We start from the raw sequence: 22,858 nt of genomic DNA, 5'->3' as shown, positions 1-22,858 counted from the left end.
TGCTGATAATACCAGTCATGGAGCTCTTCACAAAAGAGGATGAAAGGGCATACAGAAAGGAGGTGGCATCACTGATCAGTTGGTGTGAGGGGAATAACCTTGACCTGAACGTAAGCAAGACCAAAGAGATTATCAATAACTTCAGAAGAAGGAGAACAAACCACCTAGTGCTCAGAATCAATGGTGAGAGTGTGGAGAGGGTTAAGAGTACGAAATTCCTGGGTGTACACATATCAAAGGATCTCTCGTGGTCAGGAAACACCAGCCAACCTATTAAGAAAGAGCACAAATGCCTCCACTTTTTAAGAAGGCTCAAAAAGCTAATCTTCCAACTCATATTCTCTCCACCTTCTATAGAGGTGCAATAGAGAGCATCCTCACCTGCAATTTCACAGTGTGGTTTGGAAGCTGCACAGTTACAGAAAGGAAGGCACTACAAAGAGTGGTGAGGGGTGCAGAGAAGGTAACAGGTTCCAGTCTTCCATTGATACATCCTTATTCTGCAAGAAGCATCCAAAAGACCACCAAAATAATACAGGACAACATGCATCCAGCGCATGGACTGTTTAGGCATCTGGCATTTGGCAGAAGATATAGCAGTATCCATTGCAGTACTACAAGATTCAGTAACAGTTTCTACCCTTCAGTGATTAGACTTAACTTGGGCACTAGTCCCAGGGGTCTGGACACATAGTAAGTTATTTGTGCAATATATACTTACATATATTCCAAGTAATTGCAATATTTATTTATTATAGCCATAGTCAGTATTATTTAACTCACTCTAGTGCAATATTAGAGAAATAACTTAGGCATTTTAATCTGCAGCATGTTTTGTATTACTTGAAATAAGGTAGTTCATTTAACTCAGTGGAGCATATTCTTTTTGTATATGAGTGTTGGTAAATGTCTCTACTCTTTCTTGTGTGTTTTGGGAGTAGTATGGTATTTGTTAGTTATGTTTACTCCTCTACTTTTATGTGTTGTTTCACTTTCCTTTGTAATCTCAAGAACTGAGCTGATGCACGAAATTTCGTTTAGGCTACTCGTGTGTTCATAGGTTCATAGGTAGGTACTAGGCTATCGGCCCAAGGGCCTACATAAGCCTAGCCAACAAGGTTCTCTGGCTTATGCCACCCAAGAAAGTTATTTTCCTGTGCCACTGTCGAGCAGAGACACAGAAGTGATCCCTGGAGTGTATTTCCTATTTCCCATCCACTCATCAAGATTTTTCTTGAAGAGTGCTAATGAAGAACTTTGCTTGACATAGATGGGTAGCCTGTTCCAGTGTATGGGAAGTCTCGGGGACAGGAATCTATCCCTCCAGTATGTCCTGTTTATTGTGGTGACAAGGTTTAGGTCCCTACAGCATGTAGCTCGGAGGGATTGGGATTTCTTTAGGTGTAGCATGTCCAACAGCTCTGGGTTTGACATAGCTTTATATGTTAGGCAGAGATCACCTCGGAGTAGGCGATATGCTACGGAGTAAAGCTGGAGTTTTTTGAGGTGGTCAATGTAGGGCATTTGTTTGAGGCCAGTAATCCTCTTTGTGAGGTACTTCTGTAGTCTTTCCAGCTGCAGATGTCTTGTGAGGTACATTCCAAAAGGGGCATTGTACTCTATAATGGGTCGAATGAGTGTCGAGTAGAGGGGAACAATGACCTCTTTTTTCCTGGATGAGAACCCTTTTATGATGAGGTGTGCCATGTAGAAGGACTTCCTGAATATCGTGGTGATGTGACTATCAAAGGAGAGACTACTATCCACCAGGGTCCCAAGGTCTCTTATCACACATTTAGTGTTAAGTAGATTGCTGCTTTTGTGGTAGTTCATGGGTACAAAGTTTTTACCAAAGGGGATTACACTGCACTTTTTGGCATTGAGCTTGAGGCCATGGCTCTGACACCAGGCATCTGTCTCAGCGAGGCCCTTCTGTAGGATTTCCACATCATTTGGGGACACGACTATGGTTCCTAGTTTGCAGTCATCTGCGAACTTCATTAGCCAGAGGCCTTCTGTGCTAGCCTGTACTTCAGAGAAGTAGATACCAAACAGGAGAGGTCCCAGAACTGAACCCTGTGGTACTCCACTTGTCACTAGTTTGAGGTCAGATTTGGAGTGTTCATAGGTTCATAGGTTCATACTAGGCTATCTGCCCTAGGGCATTTATAAGCCTAGCCAGAGTATGTTTGGCTTTCGCCACCCATTTTAAATTAATTTTGCTATGCCCTTTTTCGAGGTTAGTATACTGTGCCTCTGTCTAACAGTGACACAGAAGTGATACCCGGGGTAAACCTATGATCTCCCATCCACTCATCAAGATTCCTCTTGAAGAGAGTCAATGAGGGACTCTGCCTAACCTGGACTGGGATTTTATTCCAGAGTGAAGGGAGCCTCTGGGTTATGAATCTGTCCCTCCAGCATGTCCTATTTATTTCAGTGCTGAGGTTCAAGTCTCTCGAGCGTGTAGCTCGATGGGATTTGGATTTTGAGGTGCAGCATGTCCCTTAATTCCGGGTTGGACATGGCCTTATACGTCAGGCACAGGTCCCCTCTGAGCAGGCGGTATGCCACTGAGTAGAGCTGGAGTTTCTTTAACCGGGTAGCATATGGCATCTGTCTGAGCCCTTTGATCCTCTTGGTGAGGTACTTTTGGGGTCTTTCCAGTTGCTGCAGGTGTTTGGTAAGGTACATCCCAAAAGGGGCATTGTACTCGATTATGGGCCTGATGAGGGATGAGTAAAGAGGCACGATGACCTCTCCTAATCTAGATGTGAATCCCTTCATGATTAGGTGGGCTATATAAAATGTTTTTCTAACCACTTTGGCCACGTGGTTGTCAAATGAGAGATTGCTATCAACTTGGGTCCCCAGGTCCCTAATGACTTCTTCTGTACTTAATGGATTACCACCTATGTGGTAATTTGTGGGCACTTTGTTTTGCCAAAGGGATGACTATACACTTTTGGCATTTAGCTTGAGACCATGGCTCTGGCACCAGTTGTCTGTTTCTATGAGGCCCTTTTGGAGGATGCTTGTGTCGGCTGGAGAGTCGATTATGGCCCAGTTTGCAGTCATCTGCGAACTTGGTCAGCCACAGTCCTTCCGTGTTGGCCTGTACCTCCGAAAAATATATACCAAACAAGAGAGGTCCCAGGACTGAGCCTTGTGGGACGCCACTTGTAACTGGTTTGGAGTCTGACATGGCTCCAGCAATTCTAACCATGTGGGTTCTGTCCTTGAGCCAGTTTGCAACCCATCTAGTGACATAGGGGTTTATATTTAAGCTGGTGAGCTTATCTATAATGCCTGAGTGGGGTATTGTATCGAAGGCTTTTGCGAGGTCCAGATAGGCTATGTGGACCACCTTCCCTTCGTCAATGGCCTTGGTGACTGTTTCAAAAAAGTCGACCAGGTTTAAGAGGCAGGATCTGCCATTAACAAAGCCAAACTGGGTAGGATCCAGTGTCTTTAGGTCCCCAATATCTTTATTTATGAGGTCCATGATGATCCTTTCCATAGCTTTGCAGACCAAGCTAGTCAGGCTTATGGGGCGATAGTTTCCAGGGTCCGTTGAGGCACCACCTTTGTGGAGAGGGACCACTGTTGCTGTACGCCACTCTTTGGGTACATATCCTGTAGTAAGGCTGAGATTGAACAGTAGTTTTATGTTTGGGTTTAGCTCTTCTTGGAGTTCATGTAGGACGCAGCCTGGGACACCGTCTGGTCCCATTGATGCTGTGTTTTTTGCTTTGGAGAGGGCAGCTCTCACCTGAGCATCTGAGATGTCAGGGGGGCAGCACTCTGCTGGGATAGATATTTGCCCTTTTGGTGGGGAGGGAGAAGTTTGCGCTGAACCTGTCAGCTAGGATGTTGGCAATGTCTGTGAGATCAGTGTATTTTTTGTCATTTTGGACTAATTCTGAGCATATCTGGGAATTCCCACCCAGGTTCCTAACATAGCTAAAGAAAGCCTTGTGATTATCTTTAGTGTCCTGTGCAATTTTTCTCTCGAAGCTGGCCTTTGATGATTTTATGAGTGCCCTTAGTTTTTTGCTAATACTGATCAGAGATGCCTTCCCTTTTTGGGATTTTGCTCTATCATGTAGTAGCTTCCTCCTTCTATTGTATAGTTTGTTTATGGCTGGGGTCCACCAGACAGGTCGTCTGCCTTTGGAGGATTGGGTCTTGGTTTTATTTGGGATTGCATGATCCATGCATTCCTGAAGGTGTTCATAGAATGCATTTATAAAGGATTCTGCGGTCTGGGCGTATTTTCCACAGGCCGGGGCTTTGAAGGATTCCACCTCGGTTTTGAGGAGTGTGAAATTTGCTTTAGAGAAGTTTTTCACTGTGGTTTTCTGGGCAGGGGGTGGGGTCGGGATGTGAATATCCAGTGAGATCAGTTTATGGTCTGATCTTACCAGTGAGGGATACACTTCTGGTCTGGAGCATAGAGTCCCCATGTTGGTGATGATCAGGTCCAGTATGTTTTCCCCTCTTGTGGGAGTGGTAACAAGTTGTTCCATAGCATTTGAGTTTATGAATTCTAGGAACCTTTGGGCAAGGGTGTTGGAGCTAGAGTAATGCTCCCAATCTATGTTTGGGTAGTTGAAGTCGCCCAGTATAATGGTGTTTGGAGAGACCTTCATATTTTCCAGTGTTTTCAGGAAGGCCAAGTGGGGTTCCTGGGTTTGGGAGGGTGGTCTGTAGCAGGCTATAAACTGGAAGGCAGTTTTACCCACTGTTAGTTGCACATGGATAGTCTCTGATGCTTCGTGCTTTGCCACCAACCTGGAGGTGTGGGTATCTTTGATGAATATCGATACTCCCCCTCCTTTTGTGGTTCGGTCCAAGTTTTGGGGCCGAAAAGCATGGTATGAGGTATAACCTGGTAGTGCTGGGGTGCTCTCGGGAGTCCTGAACCAGGTTTCTGTTACTGCACAGATATCGATGTTCTCCATGCTAAGGAGAGTTTCGATTGCGTGCATCTTGAGGTTTAGACTTCTAGCGTTGAGTAGTATTACTCTTAGTTTCTTATCCCTTGTGATACCTATGGAGGTGGGTTTGTCTTTTGAGCCTTGCCTAAAAAAGGCACTATGGGGGTAGCAAGAGCCTTTGCCAATATCCGAAAGCCCAGGGGTGACAGGTGCAAGCCGTCCCTAGCAAAGCATCGTGGCTTGTCGTGCATATCATCCCAAGCTGACAGGCATTGGATCCCCTTTGAATGACACCAATACTTAAGCCAATTGTTGAAACTGATCATCTTGTCTTCATATTGTGGCATCATTCTTGGTGAGGGTAAGATGCTACTCAAGGTCAGGGTCATACCGGCCTGGGCTACATGCCCAGAGAGCTCCTCTATGTCTCTTTTCATGTAGTCCAGGGAGGTACGTCTCAGGTCATTCACACCAGCATGGACAATGACTGAGTCATATTTGTACTTGCCTTGGAGTGACCTGAGTGCTTGTGTTATGTGGCGGATCCTAGCACCCGATAGGCAGCTCACCGTGACCTTCTCCTTGTTCAGCCTGGTTAGCGGGACGTCAGTGTGCCTGATGATAGAGTCACCTATTACAAGTGTATCAGGTGTGTTGTTTAGCCTTAAGGGCTGTGACTGTTCGGCACACTGGCTTTGTGAGCTATGTGTTGCATGTGTTTTGTTTTGGGGTAGCGGTTGCTTGGGTGTCTGCTTTGGAGGTCTTTGCTGCTTAGGCAGATTTTTATTTAGAGCCTCCAAGTATGTTTTTGTGTGTTTATGTGTTTGGTTTGCTGTCGTGGTAGGTCTATGTGAGACTGGAATTGTAGTGAGTGTGGTTTCCTTCTCCTCCTGACTGGTTACGCCAGTACTGAGTTGAGAGAGCTTAGCCTCCAGTTTGGCTATATGGTTGCATCTCTCACATGTGTTGGAATTTGTTGGGAGGAGGAGAGGGTTGTCTGTGTACATTAGGCAGTTGTAACATTGCCTCAAGATTCCCAGGCTCACCAGCTAGACCGGAGAGGAGATTGACAACTGACCTTTGGACATGCTAGAATAGTATTGGGAATTCCTTTATAATTGAAAAAAAGGGCCAATGGGGAACAAGTTACTCAAGGGGAGTTTGTGAGGGTGTAGTGCTTTTAATTTTTTAGTGCTGACTTATATAATTGCTTTAGTGAGCAAGTGCTAGGCTTTAGCATAGGAATAGGGTGTTTATTATGAGAACTAGATTAGTTCCAAGGCTCAAACCCAAATAAGCGGCGCTGCTCGATGAAGCGCTATGCACAAAATCACGCAACGCCGCGCTACAGCGGGTTTTATACAGGCGGACTTGAAAGAGCTAGAAATTGGCCCAAAACAGCCAACAGACTACCAGATTCCTGTGCTGGGAACACTCCTCCAGGGACAGATAGCCTACTCCAAGCTCCCCACTGCCACTGGTGAACAAAGAAGCCTCCCTCTATCCAAGAAAGGAAATGGCAACACAGGAACTTTCCAAAAGTCCAGAATACAGCAAAGCCTGTATTTGGACTACTCTAGGTCAGGAAAGATGGGAAACAAGGATAACTTTTTTTTTTCTTTTTTGCAACAAACAGCAGGAAATTGCAATAAATATGTAACACAGGCTAGCGCACTTGAGTCTCAACAAGTAAATGCAACAAACAGGACAAACTTTAAAAGTGCAGGTGCAAAAACAACTTTAGACAGTTTAAAACAGTTCAAGAAGAGAAATATTTGCAGTTTAGCTAGATCGGACAGTCGCCCAGGTAGTAGCAGGAAAAAACACTTTTATCAGGTTAGCAGTCGCTCTTTTAGCCTCTCTGCTGCTAGCACCACTCTGCAGGACCACGAGGAGCTTGGCTGAGTAGTAACAAGCGCAAAAACCTCGCCAAAGCGGGTTTTATACAGGGGGATTTGAAAGAGCTAGAAATTGGTCCAAAATGGCCAATAGACTACCAGATTCTTGTGCTGGGAACACTCCTCCAGGGATAGATAGGCTGCTCTAAGTTCCCCACTGCCACTGGTGAACAAAGAAACCTCCCTCTATCCAAGAAAGGAAATGGACAACACAGGAAATTTCCAAAAGTCCAGAATACAGCAAAGCCTGTATTTGGACTACTCTAGGTCAGGAAAGACGGGAAACAAGGATAATAATTTTTTTTTTTTGTTTTTCTTTTTTTCAACAAATAGCAGGAAAATGCAGTAAATATGTGACACAGGCTAGCGTACTTGAGTGTGTAGCCTCAACAGGTAAGTGCAAAAAACAGGACAAACTTTAGTGTGCAACTTTTAGAGTGTGGGTCCTGCCAGTGAGCCAGTTGGCAACCCATCTTGTGATGTAGGGATTTATACTTAGTTTAGTGAGTTTAGCTATATTTCCAGAATGGGGGATGGTGTCGATAGCCTTGGCTAGGTCAAGATAGGCTGTGTTCTAAATGACAATAAAGTTTATTTTGACTACATGCTTAGTTTCCCATTTCTTTTTTTTTTACAGGAAAATTGGGGCCAATCATGTTACTAATAGCAGCAGCAGTTTCCCCAGGGATGGGCACAGCATTCTGACACAACAGAGAAGTCTTCCCTGTCCCCTTTGCCAGGACCAATAAGAGTGGCATACCCTCACTCATTGAGTGGACCCCAATAGCCACAGAGGATGTGGCTAAACCATGGTCCATAGTGGCTGTAAATGCTACGCCAGTACAATATGGGGAAAAGATGAATGGTCCGTGGTACAACAAATGGCCACAACAGAATCACCCAGACCTATGGCTGAGGCAAATTGCTAGCCTGCTGTGGTGGCAAAGGCTGTTTGCTTATTCATAATTTTTTTCTTTTTGTGACTGGAAGAAGGACTGACTGTGGTACCGGCAGATTGCTCGATGGTCATACCAAAAATGGTGCCTCTTTCCCCAGGAAGAGAAGTAGCAAATGGTGGTAAAAACTGCAAGTCTTTTAGTTACTTTCTTCAAGGAAAAATACAGTAAAAAGCACTTTAAAACACTTCGCCATCCCTAACAAAATAAAATAAACACAATTTCCCCACAGAAAAAATAGCTTTCAGTTACTTTACACAACTTTTAAACTGACAGGGAAAAAGAGCGTTTTTGTTTAAAAGTACAACACAATCTCATGACAGGCCATTAACACAAAAAAACTCATAGTTTTAAATTAACTTTACTGGAGAGGAGAGTGAATAAAACACAATCAGTATTTAGAAAATGGAAGTTTTTTCCCCCAAAGAGAACCTATATGCCATCAAAGTAACAGTACCAAGCTGACCATTGATCCTTGAAAGCCTTAGAGTAGCATATTATTCGGTGGCAGTAAAGCTCTGAAGGGCTTGGCACACAAATTTGTCTTTTAGTCAACTCGGCTTGAGAGGCCTGACAGTTTGGGCTCAAGGAAGGTGTCCTGAAGCTTAGGAAGATGGCCGGCTGTTATATCCTTGGTAGGCTATAACCATATAGCTAAGGCTACTGCAGCAGTGACCAATATGATGAACATCAATAGTTTCAGCACAGCTGTCACTGTCAGGGCTGTCATCCATGACGGTTCTGAGGTCTTCAATTATGTTATCAGTTTTTAGGATTTGTCCATGTATTTTGCATCAGATTTTTATTTTCTTTTTTGCAACCACACAAAAAAATTGTATCAAAGGTCACAGGTCGAACAAGTCCCTTACCCAGTGCAGATATATGCACAATAAGATCTGCCCTGAAAAAAATTGATGTTGATCAAGGTCAAAGAGAAATCCCCTGTATCTTTCTGAATTCTTTCCATCATAGTTTACTCCCTGACCTTACAGACACAAGATCAATCATGCCCATCTTGCTTCTGATGTTTTATAGCATCAAAAAAATCATTTCAAAATAGAAGGGTTGTAATACAAGTTCGTGGTAATTTCAGATTTAAATCACTGATTATATCATGAATGTCTGACATGCTCAGTGATTGACACAAAAAACATTGATAAAAACATGTCAGCCATTCAGAATATTAATAACATGCATTACCAAAACTTAGCACAGTGAAAAAAATCTGTCTAAAAAAAGGTGTTATTATTTTTTTTTTTTTTGTTAGGTAAGGTGCACATTTAGAGTAAGTGTTAGGTTTAGTTTTAGCACCTTAGTTAAAAAAAAAAAAAAACTTTCTGTAACAGTTCCACTACATAAGACTGCTCAGATACCCAACTAACACACACAAAAAGAAAAATTTGTGTATACCTCAAAGTCTCATAAAAACCCAGTATGCAACCTATGCTAGGTCCAAAACAAACCAAGAAGAAACTTCGTAGTGTGTGTGTGTGTGTGTGGGGGGGGGGGGGGTGATGTTCACTTCCTAAATGATGTAATGCACTTAGTTCACTTGACTGCGGTGGTGGTGCTGCAGTAGCATTGTCGCCTCCCAGTACGACGTTGTCTTGTTCGATTCTCAGCTAGAGCGTCTTCTGTGTGGAGACATGCATGAATGGACGTACCTTTGGTGAAGGTTGTGCATCAGAGCTGGCAACTCGGCATGTAAAAATCTACTGCCAATCATTAGCGGACCGGAGTTCCGCTGTGGCGACCCCTAACCGGGAAAAGCCTAAAGACACAACAACAACTTAGTTCACTTGATAAAAATCGAACTGTAAAATGTAACTTTAAAATATGTGCTACAAAATAATCAAATAGAAAATAGTAGGTAGTCCACAGTTGAGTTAAAAATGGAATTTTCTTTATTGAAACACACAAACAAGCGATCCTAGCTGAGTATAATGAAAAGCATTAAAGACATTCCTTATATATAAAATCAGGCTTAATTATTATTGCTCCACAAAACGCATACTAAATCTACCATTGACGAGGGGAAGGTGGTCCACACAGCCTACCTGGACCTCGCAAAAGCCTTCGATACAATACCCCACTCGGGCATTATAGATAAGCTCACCAGCTTAAATATAAACCCCTATGTCACTAGATGGATTGCAAACTGGCTCAAGGACAGAACCCACATGGTTAAAATTGCTGGAGCCATGTCAGACTCCAAACCAGTTACAAGTGGTGTCCCACAAGGCTCAGTCCTGGGACCTCTCTTGTTCGGTATATATTTCTCGGAGGTACAGGCCAACACGGAAGGACTGTGGCTGACCAAGTTCGCAGATGACTGCAAACTGGGTGCCATAATCGACTCTCCAGCCGACACAAGCATCCTCCAAAAGGGCCTCATAGAAACAGACAACTGGTGCCAGAGCCATGGCCTCAAGCTAAATGCCAAAAGTGTATAGTCATCCCCTTTGGCAAAAACAAAGTGCCCACAAATTACCACATAGGTGGAAATCCATTAAGTACAGAAGAAGTAATTAGGGACCTGGGGACCCAAGTTGATAGCAATCTCTCATTTGACAACCACGTGGCCAAAGTGGTTAGAAAAACATTTTATATAGCCCACCTAATCATGAAGGGATTCACATCTAGATCAGGGGAGGTCATCGTGCCTCTTTACTCATCCCTCATCAGGCCCATAATTGAGTACAATGCCCCTTTTGGGATGTACCTTACCAGACACCTGCAGCAACTGGAAAGACCCCAAAAGTACCTCACCAAGAGGATCAAAGGGCTCAAACAGATGCCATATGCTGCCTGGTTAAAGAAACTCCAGCTCTACTCAGTGGCATACCGCAAGTTCAGAGGCGATCTGTGCCTGACGTATAAAGCCATGTCCAACCCGGAATTAATGGACATGCTGCACCTCAGAAAATCCAAATCCCATCGAGCTATGCGCTCGAGAGACTTGAACCTCAGCACTGAAATAAATAGGACATGCTGGAGGGACAGATTCATAACCCAGAGGCTCCCTTCACTCTGGAATAAAATCCCAGTCCAGGTTAGGCAGAGTCCCTCATTGACTCTCTTCAAGAGGAATCTTGATGAGTGGATGGGAGATCGTAGGTTTACCCCGGGTATCACTTCTGTGTCACTGTTAGATAGAGGCATAGTATACTAACCTCGAAAAAGGGCATAGCAAAATAAATTTAAAATGGGTGGCGAAAGCCAAACACATTCTGGCTAGGCTTATAAATGCCCTAGGGCAGATAGCCTAGTATGAACCTATGAACCTATAAATATTAATAAATATACAACTTTTAACAAAGATCGCTGTTGTATCAAATAAATACTTCATCAAGTTTGTGTGTCAAAAGCAAATCAAAGGTCACAGCCCCACTGCCCCACTGTTTAAAAGATTATTAAAAGATTGATATGGGACTGATTAATGCTGACTTTACTTGCTTATACTGCGTTTAAAAACAAATATCAAACACTGTTTACTTCTTTTAGCACTAACTTACAATGTTATAAAGGACATACTTTAGCTGGTTCATGTACACATTAATAATTTTTGATGGCTCCACATTAAATGCTACTTTACATTTTAAACAGAACACTTTTGTTGCATTTTTTTCCTTTTAGGCAGTGAGTTACATTTTTTACTTTTAGGCAGTCAAAGTGTGATGCACACAATACTCATGAGCCTAGTCTTTTTCCTTTTTTCAGTTTTAAAGGTTACAATTACTCTAGAGCAGGGGCGGCTCGTGGCATCGGACTGCTGGACTGCAGCCCCCTCAGCTAAAAAGTAAAGTGTTTATGTGATTTAAAAAAATGTAAAAAAAAAAAAAAATACCTTTTTTTTTGTACTTTAAACAAACTTCGAGTCCGTGACTCGGAAGTATGCGCATGCGCATTGCGCACTTTAACCGCCTCGGGCTGCGGCGGTTTTAAACAGCTTTTTTTTTTTTTGTTGTTTTCATTGCAGCCCGGAGGGGTAATGAAGGCATCATTGTGATGCCCAGAAGTCTATGTGGTTCTAAACCGCATAGAATTGGAAGGGGCTCGGACTGCGACGTCCGCAGGCACGTCATGACATGCTTGCTGGGCTAAATGCTGCTGATTGGTTGTCGCTCTCTTCCCGGGCTTTATGTGCTGGGAAAAGAGCGAGAATCAAACAGTAAGTCAGTTGTGTTGTGGATTGATTCGGAGTCAGTCACACAGGAAGGATTTAAAGTTAATTTGCCATTGGATGTTTATTTTTATTTTTTTGGGCGGCCTATATTTTGCTGAAGAAGAACAGAAGAAGAACTGAAGAAAGAAGTAGTAGAAGAAGAAAGAAGTTAGAAGAATAACAGAGTGAAGGTGCAGAAGTATACCAAGTAAGTAGGAAGGGTAAGCTAAGGGTAAGCTAAATGGCGGGGAAATATAGATATGGTTGCTTGAAATAAGCCATATTTTATTGCAAAGTCTTTTCCATAATGAGTAGTGTTGTGGGTTAAAGATTATAGACAAGCAGCAGCAATACCAGTTTGTGTATACTGCCTTACAAGTAACTGCATGAGAGTCCATTTTGGAAGAGGCTCATTTGTAGTATTACTGTTTCTATTAGAGTAGCATATAGGATGTAGGTTACAGTTAGTTTTGCAGAATATCAGTGCTCCCACTCCATATCTTTTACAAGACCTGTTGTCATGGAATGTGCAATTTTTTAGAAACATGTTAAGAAATCCAAGGTCTCTTTTATAGCCATAGTTCTGTAACAGCAACAATTTTTTGAATTTTAGCATTCTAGTCATGTTTTGAATTGTGTCAATGTATTATTTATTTCAATTAGATTAGAGAATCATTTGATTAAAAAGTTATTTAAAAGATGACAGCTAGGTTTAAGCAACTACTAGGGCAGAAATTATAATGAAGTAGAAATTACATTTTATATATAAAGCAGGTACAATTATAATAGGGTTTTATGTGATCTATTAGACTTCTCCTGAAAGGAGAATAAGTATTATGTTGTGTCTGTGTTCAGCATCTAGGCGGTTTTACTTTGCTGAGATAATTTTGCTGAAGAATTTTTCTTCAGAGGTGAGCCCAAATGGATGAGACCCACTGCTTTGACTTATGGCAGAGAGGAATAGATTGGCAGTCTGCTTCTAAGGGATGGGTCATGCTGTGATTGGAAGTCAGTTGGCTTTCTGTAAAGAAATGCCATGATGGTCTTCCTGTAGATAAAGGTTAATAAGTCTACATATAATATTTATGGTTGTTTGCATTTTGCTGGTATAGTGAAGTTGTACAGGAAGAAAACTGTGGTGCATATTCTAGTTTATGAAGAAAGAAAGTAATACACTTAATCACTACATACAAGATTTTTTGTATTAGTTATACAACATATATACAACTTCATTTAAAAAGTTAGTACAGACAGAAAGGAATGTATAGAATGTCCTGTAAGTCAAAAGAAGCTAAAGGTGAAAAGAGAGAACAGAAGCAGCAGTCTTGCATATACAACCATGAGCGGCTTGAATAGTTTCAGTTCTTCACAGCTTACTTACTCTCTCTACTCTGATGCTGTTAATTATAAAAGTTCGAATGCTGGCTGGAATCATTCATTGCCTTGTGCACAACGAATAACTGCAGACAGGTCAGTCAATGATTTCATTGGTCTGTGCTGTGCTGCTCTAGGTTTCACGTGCAAATTTAGGTCAAGGCCAGCAATGTCAACTTAATTGTAGTACAAATATGAAAGCAACTGTTTTAGTCTTCCAGAACAAAGAGCAGTAAAGAATATTGATTTCTTTTTAAATGATTGGAGATTCCCATTTTAAATAGCTACCACAGCAGTAATAGCTTTGCAATGCTTGTTGCTTGCTGGGGATTTAGTAAAGGGAAGCAAGCAAGCAAGTGCAATTTAATGTTTGAGTTTAGCAGCCTGACAAATTTCTCTGAAAGAGTTTTCTTTAATTTTTTAACATATTTAAAAAGGTACAACCACTACATTATTCAGTACTACTAATGGAATATATAGGAATCTTCAGCTATTCATTCACGTCACAGTGTAAATGAGGTAAGGGTAACCGTAACACATGTAGCAGTACTTCCAGGCTTAGATGCGACATTTCTCATGTATCATTGCCTCTGTCCTCATATGAGAGTGTTGCTGTTTTGTTAAAATTATCAGCTGTATACATTATAATACTGAATCTCCTGTGGCTTGTATTTCAAAACTATATATAAATTGCATCCATCAGCAATTTCTATGACTAACGCTGCACTGGAGGTGGCTACACATGGGTAAGAATTTGTAAACCTAGACTGCATGCTTTAACCTCTAGCTGATTTCTTTCAAGTTTTATCCAGAGGGAGAACTGTTTTCTACTGAACCAACCTGTAAAGTCTCCCTATTAGAGTTTGGAGGCCTGCTAATGTGATTTTTGATAACTATGGGTTATAAGTTGCAAATGAGTCTGTCAAAGTAGGGGGATACACTGAGATGCCTCAACCACAACCTTATATTGAATTCTCCTTCAGGCACACTGTCGGTGCCACTGTTCTGAGTATTGAATCTATGGTCTGCAGTCGTTAGGATTTCAACAGGCATCTGCCTCTCTAGTTTCCACACAGCCTTCAATATTGATTTATGAAATTGCTTGTTTTTTCCTTTAGGTCAACTTTTATGACAACCTCTGATTAGTTTTTACTTTTGATATATGTTTATTTTAATCAAAACTATATAACCATTCCATATTTTTTTTCTTTCCCAAGCTGAATTACTTTACAGTTTTATGCTCACCCTAGTGATTTTCATCCCTTTTTTTTTGTGCACACACAACCAGTATTTTTAACTGCTGAAAACTTCTGCTGTGAAATGCCCAAAAAGTATTGTGAATTCCTGTCTCAAGCATTTTTGAAGACATGGCCTTTTAGTTATACATATGATTGCCAGGTCACCAGCTAGGACCTGCACTGGCTCTGTCTTTAATGCACAGAAGGAGCACTTGACATAAAGGACTGCCATAAGTGTCAGTGTTTCAGTCTGAACACCAAAGGAGAAGGCATGAGAAGTTAGATAGCCACCATGGCAGTCTCTAGCAAACTGTAGTGATAATTAATGCATTCACTTAGTCAGTCAAGCTTATGTTTAAGCAAGACACCTTTTATTTATTTTTTTAATTATATAAAGATCTGCTGGAAAGTTATCTGCTCAGATTTTTTCTTTGCATAAAGCCGGTGCTATTTTACAAGTTGGAAACTAAGCAACAGTGATAAGCATTTCTGCAACATTCTGAGGTTCACTGAATGACAGGTGTTTTGAGTTTCAGATTCATACCCTACAGAAAATTCATACTGATGCAAGACCTACTGAACTTTCTAAGTTTGTAAGAGCAGCATTTAAAAATTGTCTGTATTTTTGGGCCTTTGTCCTACTTTTATTTATGGCTTTATCCAGATTTCTTGCTCTGAGGTTGAGAGTATATGAAATGTGTCAGGGCCATCGCCATCAGCCAGGCACTTTTCAAATTGTGACATACTTGTTGTACCCCACTCCCCCATGTAGTGACTTTAGATGTGTCCAGGCAAGGAGCACTTAGAGTATCCAAGGTAGACACAAGTACAGTCATGGCTTTTAATCTGTCCTTTAATTTGCAGAATGTTCTGGTTTTCTGTCATATTTTTATACAGTTGATTTTGTGTATTTAGAAAATGCATTTTGTTGGCTGCTTGTTTTTTTTATACTTTATTTTGACTGGCATTCCAGTAATGTATTTAAAAAGTAATTTATTTTTTCATGCCTCACAACCTGTGTTTCCATCTAGATATTAAGTTGTCATGTAACCAATGCATTGAAATATTTTTTTCTTCTACACTTCATTTTGTCTTGATTGGACTCTTGTAATGACTGTTTGGCACCCAGGGCAGCATATTTAAAGTTCCAGTTGTTGTGGTTTTGTGCATAGCTCCACCCCTTTCTATTTGGCCACACCCCTTCCTATTGGCCACACCCATTCAACTGTCTCCTGCAGCCCCCCTTTAATTTGAAGTCACCAGCCGCCACTGCTCTAGAGTAGAGTCTTACACTCTCAAACTGTTTTCTTAGTTAGATGCCAAACTTTAACAGATCCCATGGCCTTAGTGCTTTATTTTTAATATTTATCACTGTTTTTCCAGCTTAGCAATTATTTTTATGTTTTTTCATCCTACTTAGGTTTTTAGTTGTATATCTATACACATGTTCATTGATATTATGATTTGTTTTTGACACACAAACCTGATGAAGTATTTATTTGATACAACAGCGATCTTTGTTAAAAGTTGTATATTTATTAATATTTATTCTGGTATATATCTATTGGTAGATCTTTTTGTTAGATAGTTATTTGATTAGTTGGTTAGCCTATACAAAGTGTTAAACTGGTCTTAGATTGTAATTTGTCTCAAGCTTTTTAGTTTCAGTTCTAAGGGAGCACAGTCTCAGTTCACACTATGGTGTTAAGGGGGAAGGGAGACTCGGTTAAAGAAATGAGTTTAATGCTTTTATTGCTCTTAACAGAACCATCCTCTGTAACCACTCCCTTGCTCCAAATAACCTGATTATATATAAATAATGAATCTCTTTAATGCTTTTCATTATACTCAGCTAGGATCACTTGTTTGTGTGTTTCAATAAAGGATATTCCATTGTTAACTCAACTGCGGACTGCCTACTATTTTCTATTTGATTATTTGGTAGCAGATATTTTTTAGTTATATTTTACAGTTCGATTTTTATTAAGTGAACTAAGTGCATACATAACATAATGTAAGAAGTGAACATGACACCCTTCACACTGCAAAGTTTCAACTAATATGCACACACACACACACACACACACACACACACACACACACACACACACACACACGCACACTCACAAACTCATGCAGACATCTACACAACACTAAATCTATCCCCTTAACTAACCTTTACTCTAACCCTAACCCACACATTCGCACACACACTATAATTCTAAACCCTTACCTAACTCTAACACTAACCATAACACACACACACACACACACACACACACACACACACACACACTTGCACACACTGAAAACATTTCCAGTTTCCTAACCCCTATTCTAACCCTAAAACACACACACATTCATACACAAGCTCCCAGCTCTACCACAAAGCCACTTACCTTTGTCAACTAAACTGCAAGTCACCCAATCCACAGTTTGCATAAACTGCCATGTGCACAACATTCACTAAAGTTCAATTTGTCACACACATAAGTATTTGACCAACTGAAGTCTAATCAAAACACCTTATCTATAATACTGAACTGCTTTTATGAGCTACCGATGATGTACACTTGGCTTTACCAAGCCTCACCCACATGGCAGTCTTCCAGGAGCATTATGGGAATTTACATATGCATACTGTATAGTAGTGTCTCTCATCAGTGAGCATGCATATCTTCTATTGGGGGTGTGGTCTAGGTTAGGAAAAGGAAAATCCTTCATGGGTGCCTGGAAGGCTGACATGGTGGGATCTAGTTCTGAGTCTGATGATGGGGAACAAAATAGTCACAGTTGCAGCTAGGGCTTTATACTTGTCAGATATTAGGCAATAAAAGCAATATGCCGAAAAAAGTCTAGCAAATGAACTTGATTCTTCTTACTACCTTCATAATGCAAGTTTCCCATGTGCAGAATTGCAGCAAGGAGCTTGGAAATCTCTGCATTTTCTGTGTCTGTGAACATGAGGACCTTCATAGCTGAGCGAATGTTAGCATATTCTTTGGTATCATCTCGACCATCACATATCGTGCAGTTACCCTGAAAATCATATAAAATATGCATAATTTCAATGGACAGACAAACTATCATCATAGTGCCAAATGCTGCAGGAAATGTCACAGAACCTTCAGGAAAAAAATTAACATAAGGCTACTATTATTACCTGGAAAGGTAACGTTTATTTTTCATACAGTCAAAAAAAATCAATGAATCAATCCCCTGCGCCCTTGTTCTTAACAAACATTCTAGTAAATTTTGCAAGATGACTGCAAACAGAAATCAAAGTTACTTTACTGTGAAGGTATTACACTTGGCTAAGATAACAATTTGAATAAGAAGCCCAACAGCAGAAGTCTGATCTTTATACTTCCGTGCAGCATGGTTTCACATTCTACATTATTTTATTATGAAACTATGTGTCAGGATTTTAATATTTTGAAAGAATTCTGAACCGTGAAAGGATACTGAATGGATCATGGTACATGACTTGAGCACAAATTAAAATGCATTTACTATTTATTTATTGACATTTGATTGAAAAGTGTATATTGAATGGTTCACATGGAAACAGTTAAAAGACTTTAAGGACTGAGAAAAAGGTGTAGGTAACTGATCTTATCAAGATCCCATCTTAAGTTGTGTTCTTTTCTGAAGAGTGCACCTGCATAAAGACATACTTAAAGTTAGAAGAGTTCAAAGGTGAGTGAATATTGTAGTGCAGATCTTAGAAAGAAAACAGAACAAGCAACTGCAAAGAGTTAAACATGCAATGACTGAAGCACAAAGTGTACTGAAAAACATGATGGAAACAAATAAGTACCTCAGAAAAATATTAAGGTATTAATCATTTTAATAGCCTGTCCTTGTGCAGTCACACTTTGGTCCACAATTGTGCAGCTGTGAATATTTTCTGTGTGTTTACATAATCCTGCATTCCAGAAGGACCCATGATGTACCAACAGCAACAGCAGTTCAGCTTATAATAAACTGACAACACAACAAGCATGCTTGGTTATGTTGCACATTAATGCATAAATATAATAATGAATAGCTGTAAAAATGCAAACAGTTTTAAGGGACAAATTACAGGATATTATATGTGACAATAGCAGCTATCCTCTTAAACCTATAAGAAATCAATTTGATTAATACAGGAATGGATAGGTGCTGCTGAATTAACAGCATCAGAAGCCCTTCTCACTTCGCTGTAAGAACCACTGAACATCTTATATGAAGTGTCCCGGCAGCAATGCAGTCTCTTATATACTGTTGTTTGATAATGCGAAATATTTATAAAAAGTTATTTTTATTTGGAAATGTCAATATATGGCCATTTGCCACAAAGAAAGGTCAAAAATGAAAAGAGAGAATTGTTTTATTTATTTATTTACTTTTTATGTAGAGGCCTTACCCGTCATGTCTCATGAGGGTAGCTTTTACTACAATGCCTCCTTCACTGAAACACAACATAACCTGAGGTCTCACCATGCAGGAAACAGTGCAGAGAACACAGATGCCTGCATTGTATTTCCCACAAAATAAATGCCAGCATTACATGTGTAGAGACTTTCAAATTACCTCATTTTTTTGCTTATTTACATTGCAGGCAGCAGAATTGAAAATTCCACTCTCTTTTTCAGAAGGGCCAAGGAAAAAAAAAACAAAATAATAAAAAGGCAGTATGATTAAGGGCCAGCTCTCATAGAAAACTATGATAGTGTATAGCAAATATGTTTTTTGAAGTTTATTGAAATCATAACTGAAATGAACAAATATTTCAATAAAATTGAACTGTTTTAAAAAACAATAATTAAAAACAAGAAAAAATGAATATAAAAACGAAGATAAAAACTATGTACAACAATGTTCATTGTATAACATTTAAGAGATACAATTAAATTGACAGATATGGAAAATTTTATCAATTAAGCTTGTTATTTTTCTAATAATTCATGTATACTTTTCCACTGATTATATAAAGTTCTATTCCTAAAAGATCTGTATTTAATAGTTAACATTTCTAACTTAGATACTTCAAAGAGAAGGTCTTTAAATTATTGTGATGAAGGTACATATGATGATTTCCAATTTTTTGTAATTGTTTTACTGGCAATGGATAAAATAGACTAAAGCAAAGATTTTTTACTCCTCTTCACGCAGTCTGGGACTGGTATGTTAAATAATACAAGTGATTTAGTGAGTAAAAAATTATCTGTAAAGATTGCTTGTAAAAAGGTATTTACATATTCCCAAAATTTCTTTAAAAGTAGACAGTCAAAGAATATATGTGACCAATATGAGTTTATTACGGTATTACATCTCCAACAGAAAGTATTTTTTTAGATATCTTACTTATGTTATATACTTATGTTATATGGAGTACTGTGGTGGTGGTGCTGTGGTAGCATTGTTGCCTCACAGTAAGACGTTGTCCTGTTCGATTCTCAGCTAGAGTGTCTTCTGTGTGGAGATATGCATGAATGGGTGTACCTTCGTTGAAGGTTGTGCGTCAGAGCTGGCAAGTAAAAATCTACTGCCAATCATTAGCGGACCGGAGTTCCGCTGTGGTGACCCATAACCGGGAAAAGCCGAAAGACACAACACAACTTATGTTATATGGAGTGAGAATTGATTTGTTCAAAAGTCTCCAGGTAAATATTCTCCATCTAAGTGAAGAAGTAGTCATACTTGCTGACTGAAGAATATTTGATTTATCCTTCTCTGTAGAATTACAATTATTGGTGATAGAAAAAAAATTCCAATACTTATCTGAGTATGTCTCTAAATCAAATTTAATTGCCCTATAAATAGATGACAAACTATTTTTAACAGGAAGATTATGCTGAGTAGATAATATCAAATAGTGTATAAATTTTGGTACTGCTTTCTTGGTAGATGAGGAAATTAAATCAAGTTTATCTGATATATATTTTCTGGCTTCTTGTAAATCTAACCATACAAAAGTGTCAAAACGATATTCGTCCATAAGTGTATTAACTGGTTTCAGTTCATTATTATTCATCATTTGGTGCCAAAATATTAAATGTTTTTATTTAAATGCCAACATTTTAGAATAATCTGTAGAGAATATAGTCCCTTGTGTATAAGCAATGGGGTAAATGAGAAATAACCAGTTCGCATATATTATGAACCTATGAATATAATTTTTAAAAGATCTCAAGATTAAAGTGATATAACTAAATTTAAATGTTATACAGGAGTAGTTGTAAAAATAAGCTTTTAGTCTCCAAATAAATTAATTTTTTACTAAATTTAACATATATGAACTGTCATTATTTTTTGAAGTTTGAGATAGGATAATTAGGGTCTCTTTCCATTTTGCAGAATATTCCACATCTATTAGATATGAAATTGTTTTAATTACTGATGTAAATGAGTAAATTTCTAAGTTTGGTAATGCAATACCCCCATTTTTCCAACTATAAATATGATAAGATAATGCAATCCTAGGTTTAATAGGATGCCATAGGAATTTCTTAATCATTATATTACATTTTTTGATTATTAAATGGGAGGGGGTATAGATATAGATTGAATTATATTTATAATTTTAGGGAGCAATATCATCTTTATGATTAAAAGCTTTTCATCCATTGAAAATGGAATCTAATTCCATTTACTTATTAGATTTTCTATGGTTGTTATGCTTTTTTTTTTAAATGTATTTGTAAGATGTCTTTGATATTAGTAGTAATAATAATACCTAGATATGTTATGTGATAAGATTGAGAAATAAATTCTTTATATTCATAATGTATACTATAATTTTTGGGACCAACTAAAAAAAATTGTGTTTTATTGTTGTTGAATGTGAGACCTGAGTTTTTTGAAATGTGTCCATATCTTCAAAGAGTTCTTGTAAAGATGGATTATTTCCACCAAGAGTAATCAATATGTCATCTGCAAACATTTGAATGTTTGATGTTTCATTAAGACTTAAATTGAAACTTTGAATATTTTTATTTTCCCTAATTAAATTTGCCCAAGGCTCCATAATTAATGTGAACAGAAGAGGTGATAAGGGACATCCTTGTTTGGTTCCTTTTATAATGGGTATATTTTGAGAAACATTTGGGCTAATTTTAATATAAGCTTGACTACCATAATATAATTGGGTGATTAGATTAACAAATTTATTACAGAAATTTAGTTCCCCTAATAGAATGAATAAATAGGTTCATAGGTTCATAGGTAGGTACTTGGCTATTTGCCCTAGGGCCTATATAAGCCTAGCCAAATGGTACCCTGGCTTTTGCCACCAAAGAAAATTATTTTCCTGTGCCCCTGTCAAGCAGAGCCACAGAAGTGATCTCCCATCCAATCATCAAGATTTTTCTTGAAGAGTGTTAACGAGGAGCTTTGTTTGATATAGATAGGTAGTTTGTTCCAGAGTATGGGAAGTCTCTGGGACAGGAATCTATCCCTCCAGCATGTTCTGTTTATTGTGGTGACAAGGTTTAGGTCCCTAGAGCATGTAGCTCGGAGGGATTGGGATTTCTTTACGTGGAGCATGTCCAACAGCTCTGGGTTTGACATAGCTTTGTATGTTAGGCAGAGATTGCCTCTGAGTAGGCGATATGCGACAGAGTAAAGCTGGAGTTTTTTGAGACGGTCTGTGTAGGGCATCTGTTTGAGGCCGGCAATCCTCTTTGTGAGGTAGTTCTGTGGCCTTTCCAGTTGTTGTAGATGTCTTGTGAGGTGCATACCAAAAGGGGCGTTGTACTCTATAATGGGTCTAATGAGTGATGAGTAGAGGGGAACAATGACCTCTTTTTTCCTGGATGAGAAACCTTTTGTGATGAGGTGTGCCACATAGAAGGATTTCCTGACTACTGTGGCAATGTGATTATGAAAGGAGAGACTACTGTCCACCTGTGTCCCAAGGTCTTTTATCATACTTTCGGTGTTAAGTAGACTACCGCCTATGTGGTAGTTCATGGGTACAGAGTTTTTACCAAAAGGGATGACCATGCACTTTTTTGGCATTGAGCTTGAGGTCATGGCTTTGACACCAGGCATCTGTCTCAGTGAGGCCCTTTTGTAGGATGTCCACATCGTTAGGAGTTTTGATTATGGCTCCTAGTTTGCAGTCATCTGCAAACTTTGTTAGCCAAAGACCTTGTGTGTTAGCCTGTACTTCAGAGAAGTAGATACCAAACAGCAGAGGACCTAGGACTGAACCCTGTGGTACTTCACTTGTCATTGGTCTGAAGTTGGATTTAGAGTCTGCTACTTTCACAGTGTGGGTTCTGTCAGTGAGCCAGTT

The 22,858-nt window shown here is 39.5% G+C and overlaps 1 protein-coding gene across 1 annotated transcript in view; it reads right to left on the bottom strand.

Moving 5' to 3' along the window:
* MYO7A (myosin VIIA) overlaps positions 1-22,858 on the bottom strand; it is a 1,588,820-nt gene that overhangs the window by 1,248,382 nt on the left and 317,580 nt on the right. Inside the window, exon 9 of the mRNA XM_044073349.1 lies at positions 17,457-17,610. Within this exon, the coding sequence (XP_043929284.1) occupies positions 17,457-17,610 (154 nt within the window). The remainder of the gene's footprint in view (positions 1-17,456; positions 17,611-22,858) is intronic.

Source organism: Protopterus annectens, chromosome 5.part1 (assembly GCF_019279795.1).
Source record: "Protopterus annectens isolate FY-2018-M chromosome 5.part1, PAN1.0, whole genome shotgun sequence".
Lineage (NCBI taxonomy): Eukaryota > Metazoa > Chordata > Ceratodontiformes > Protopteridae > Protopterus > Protopterus annectens.
This window is presented reverse-complemented; position numbering and strand designations above follow the sequence as displayed.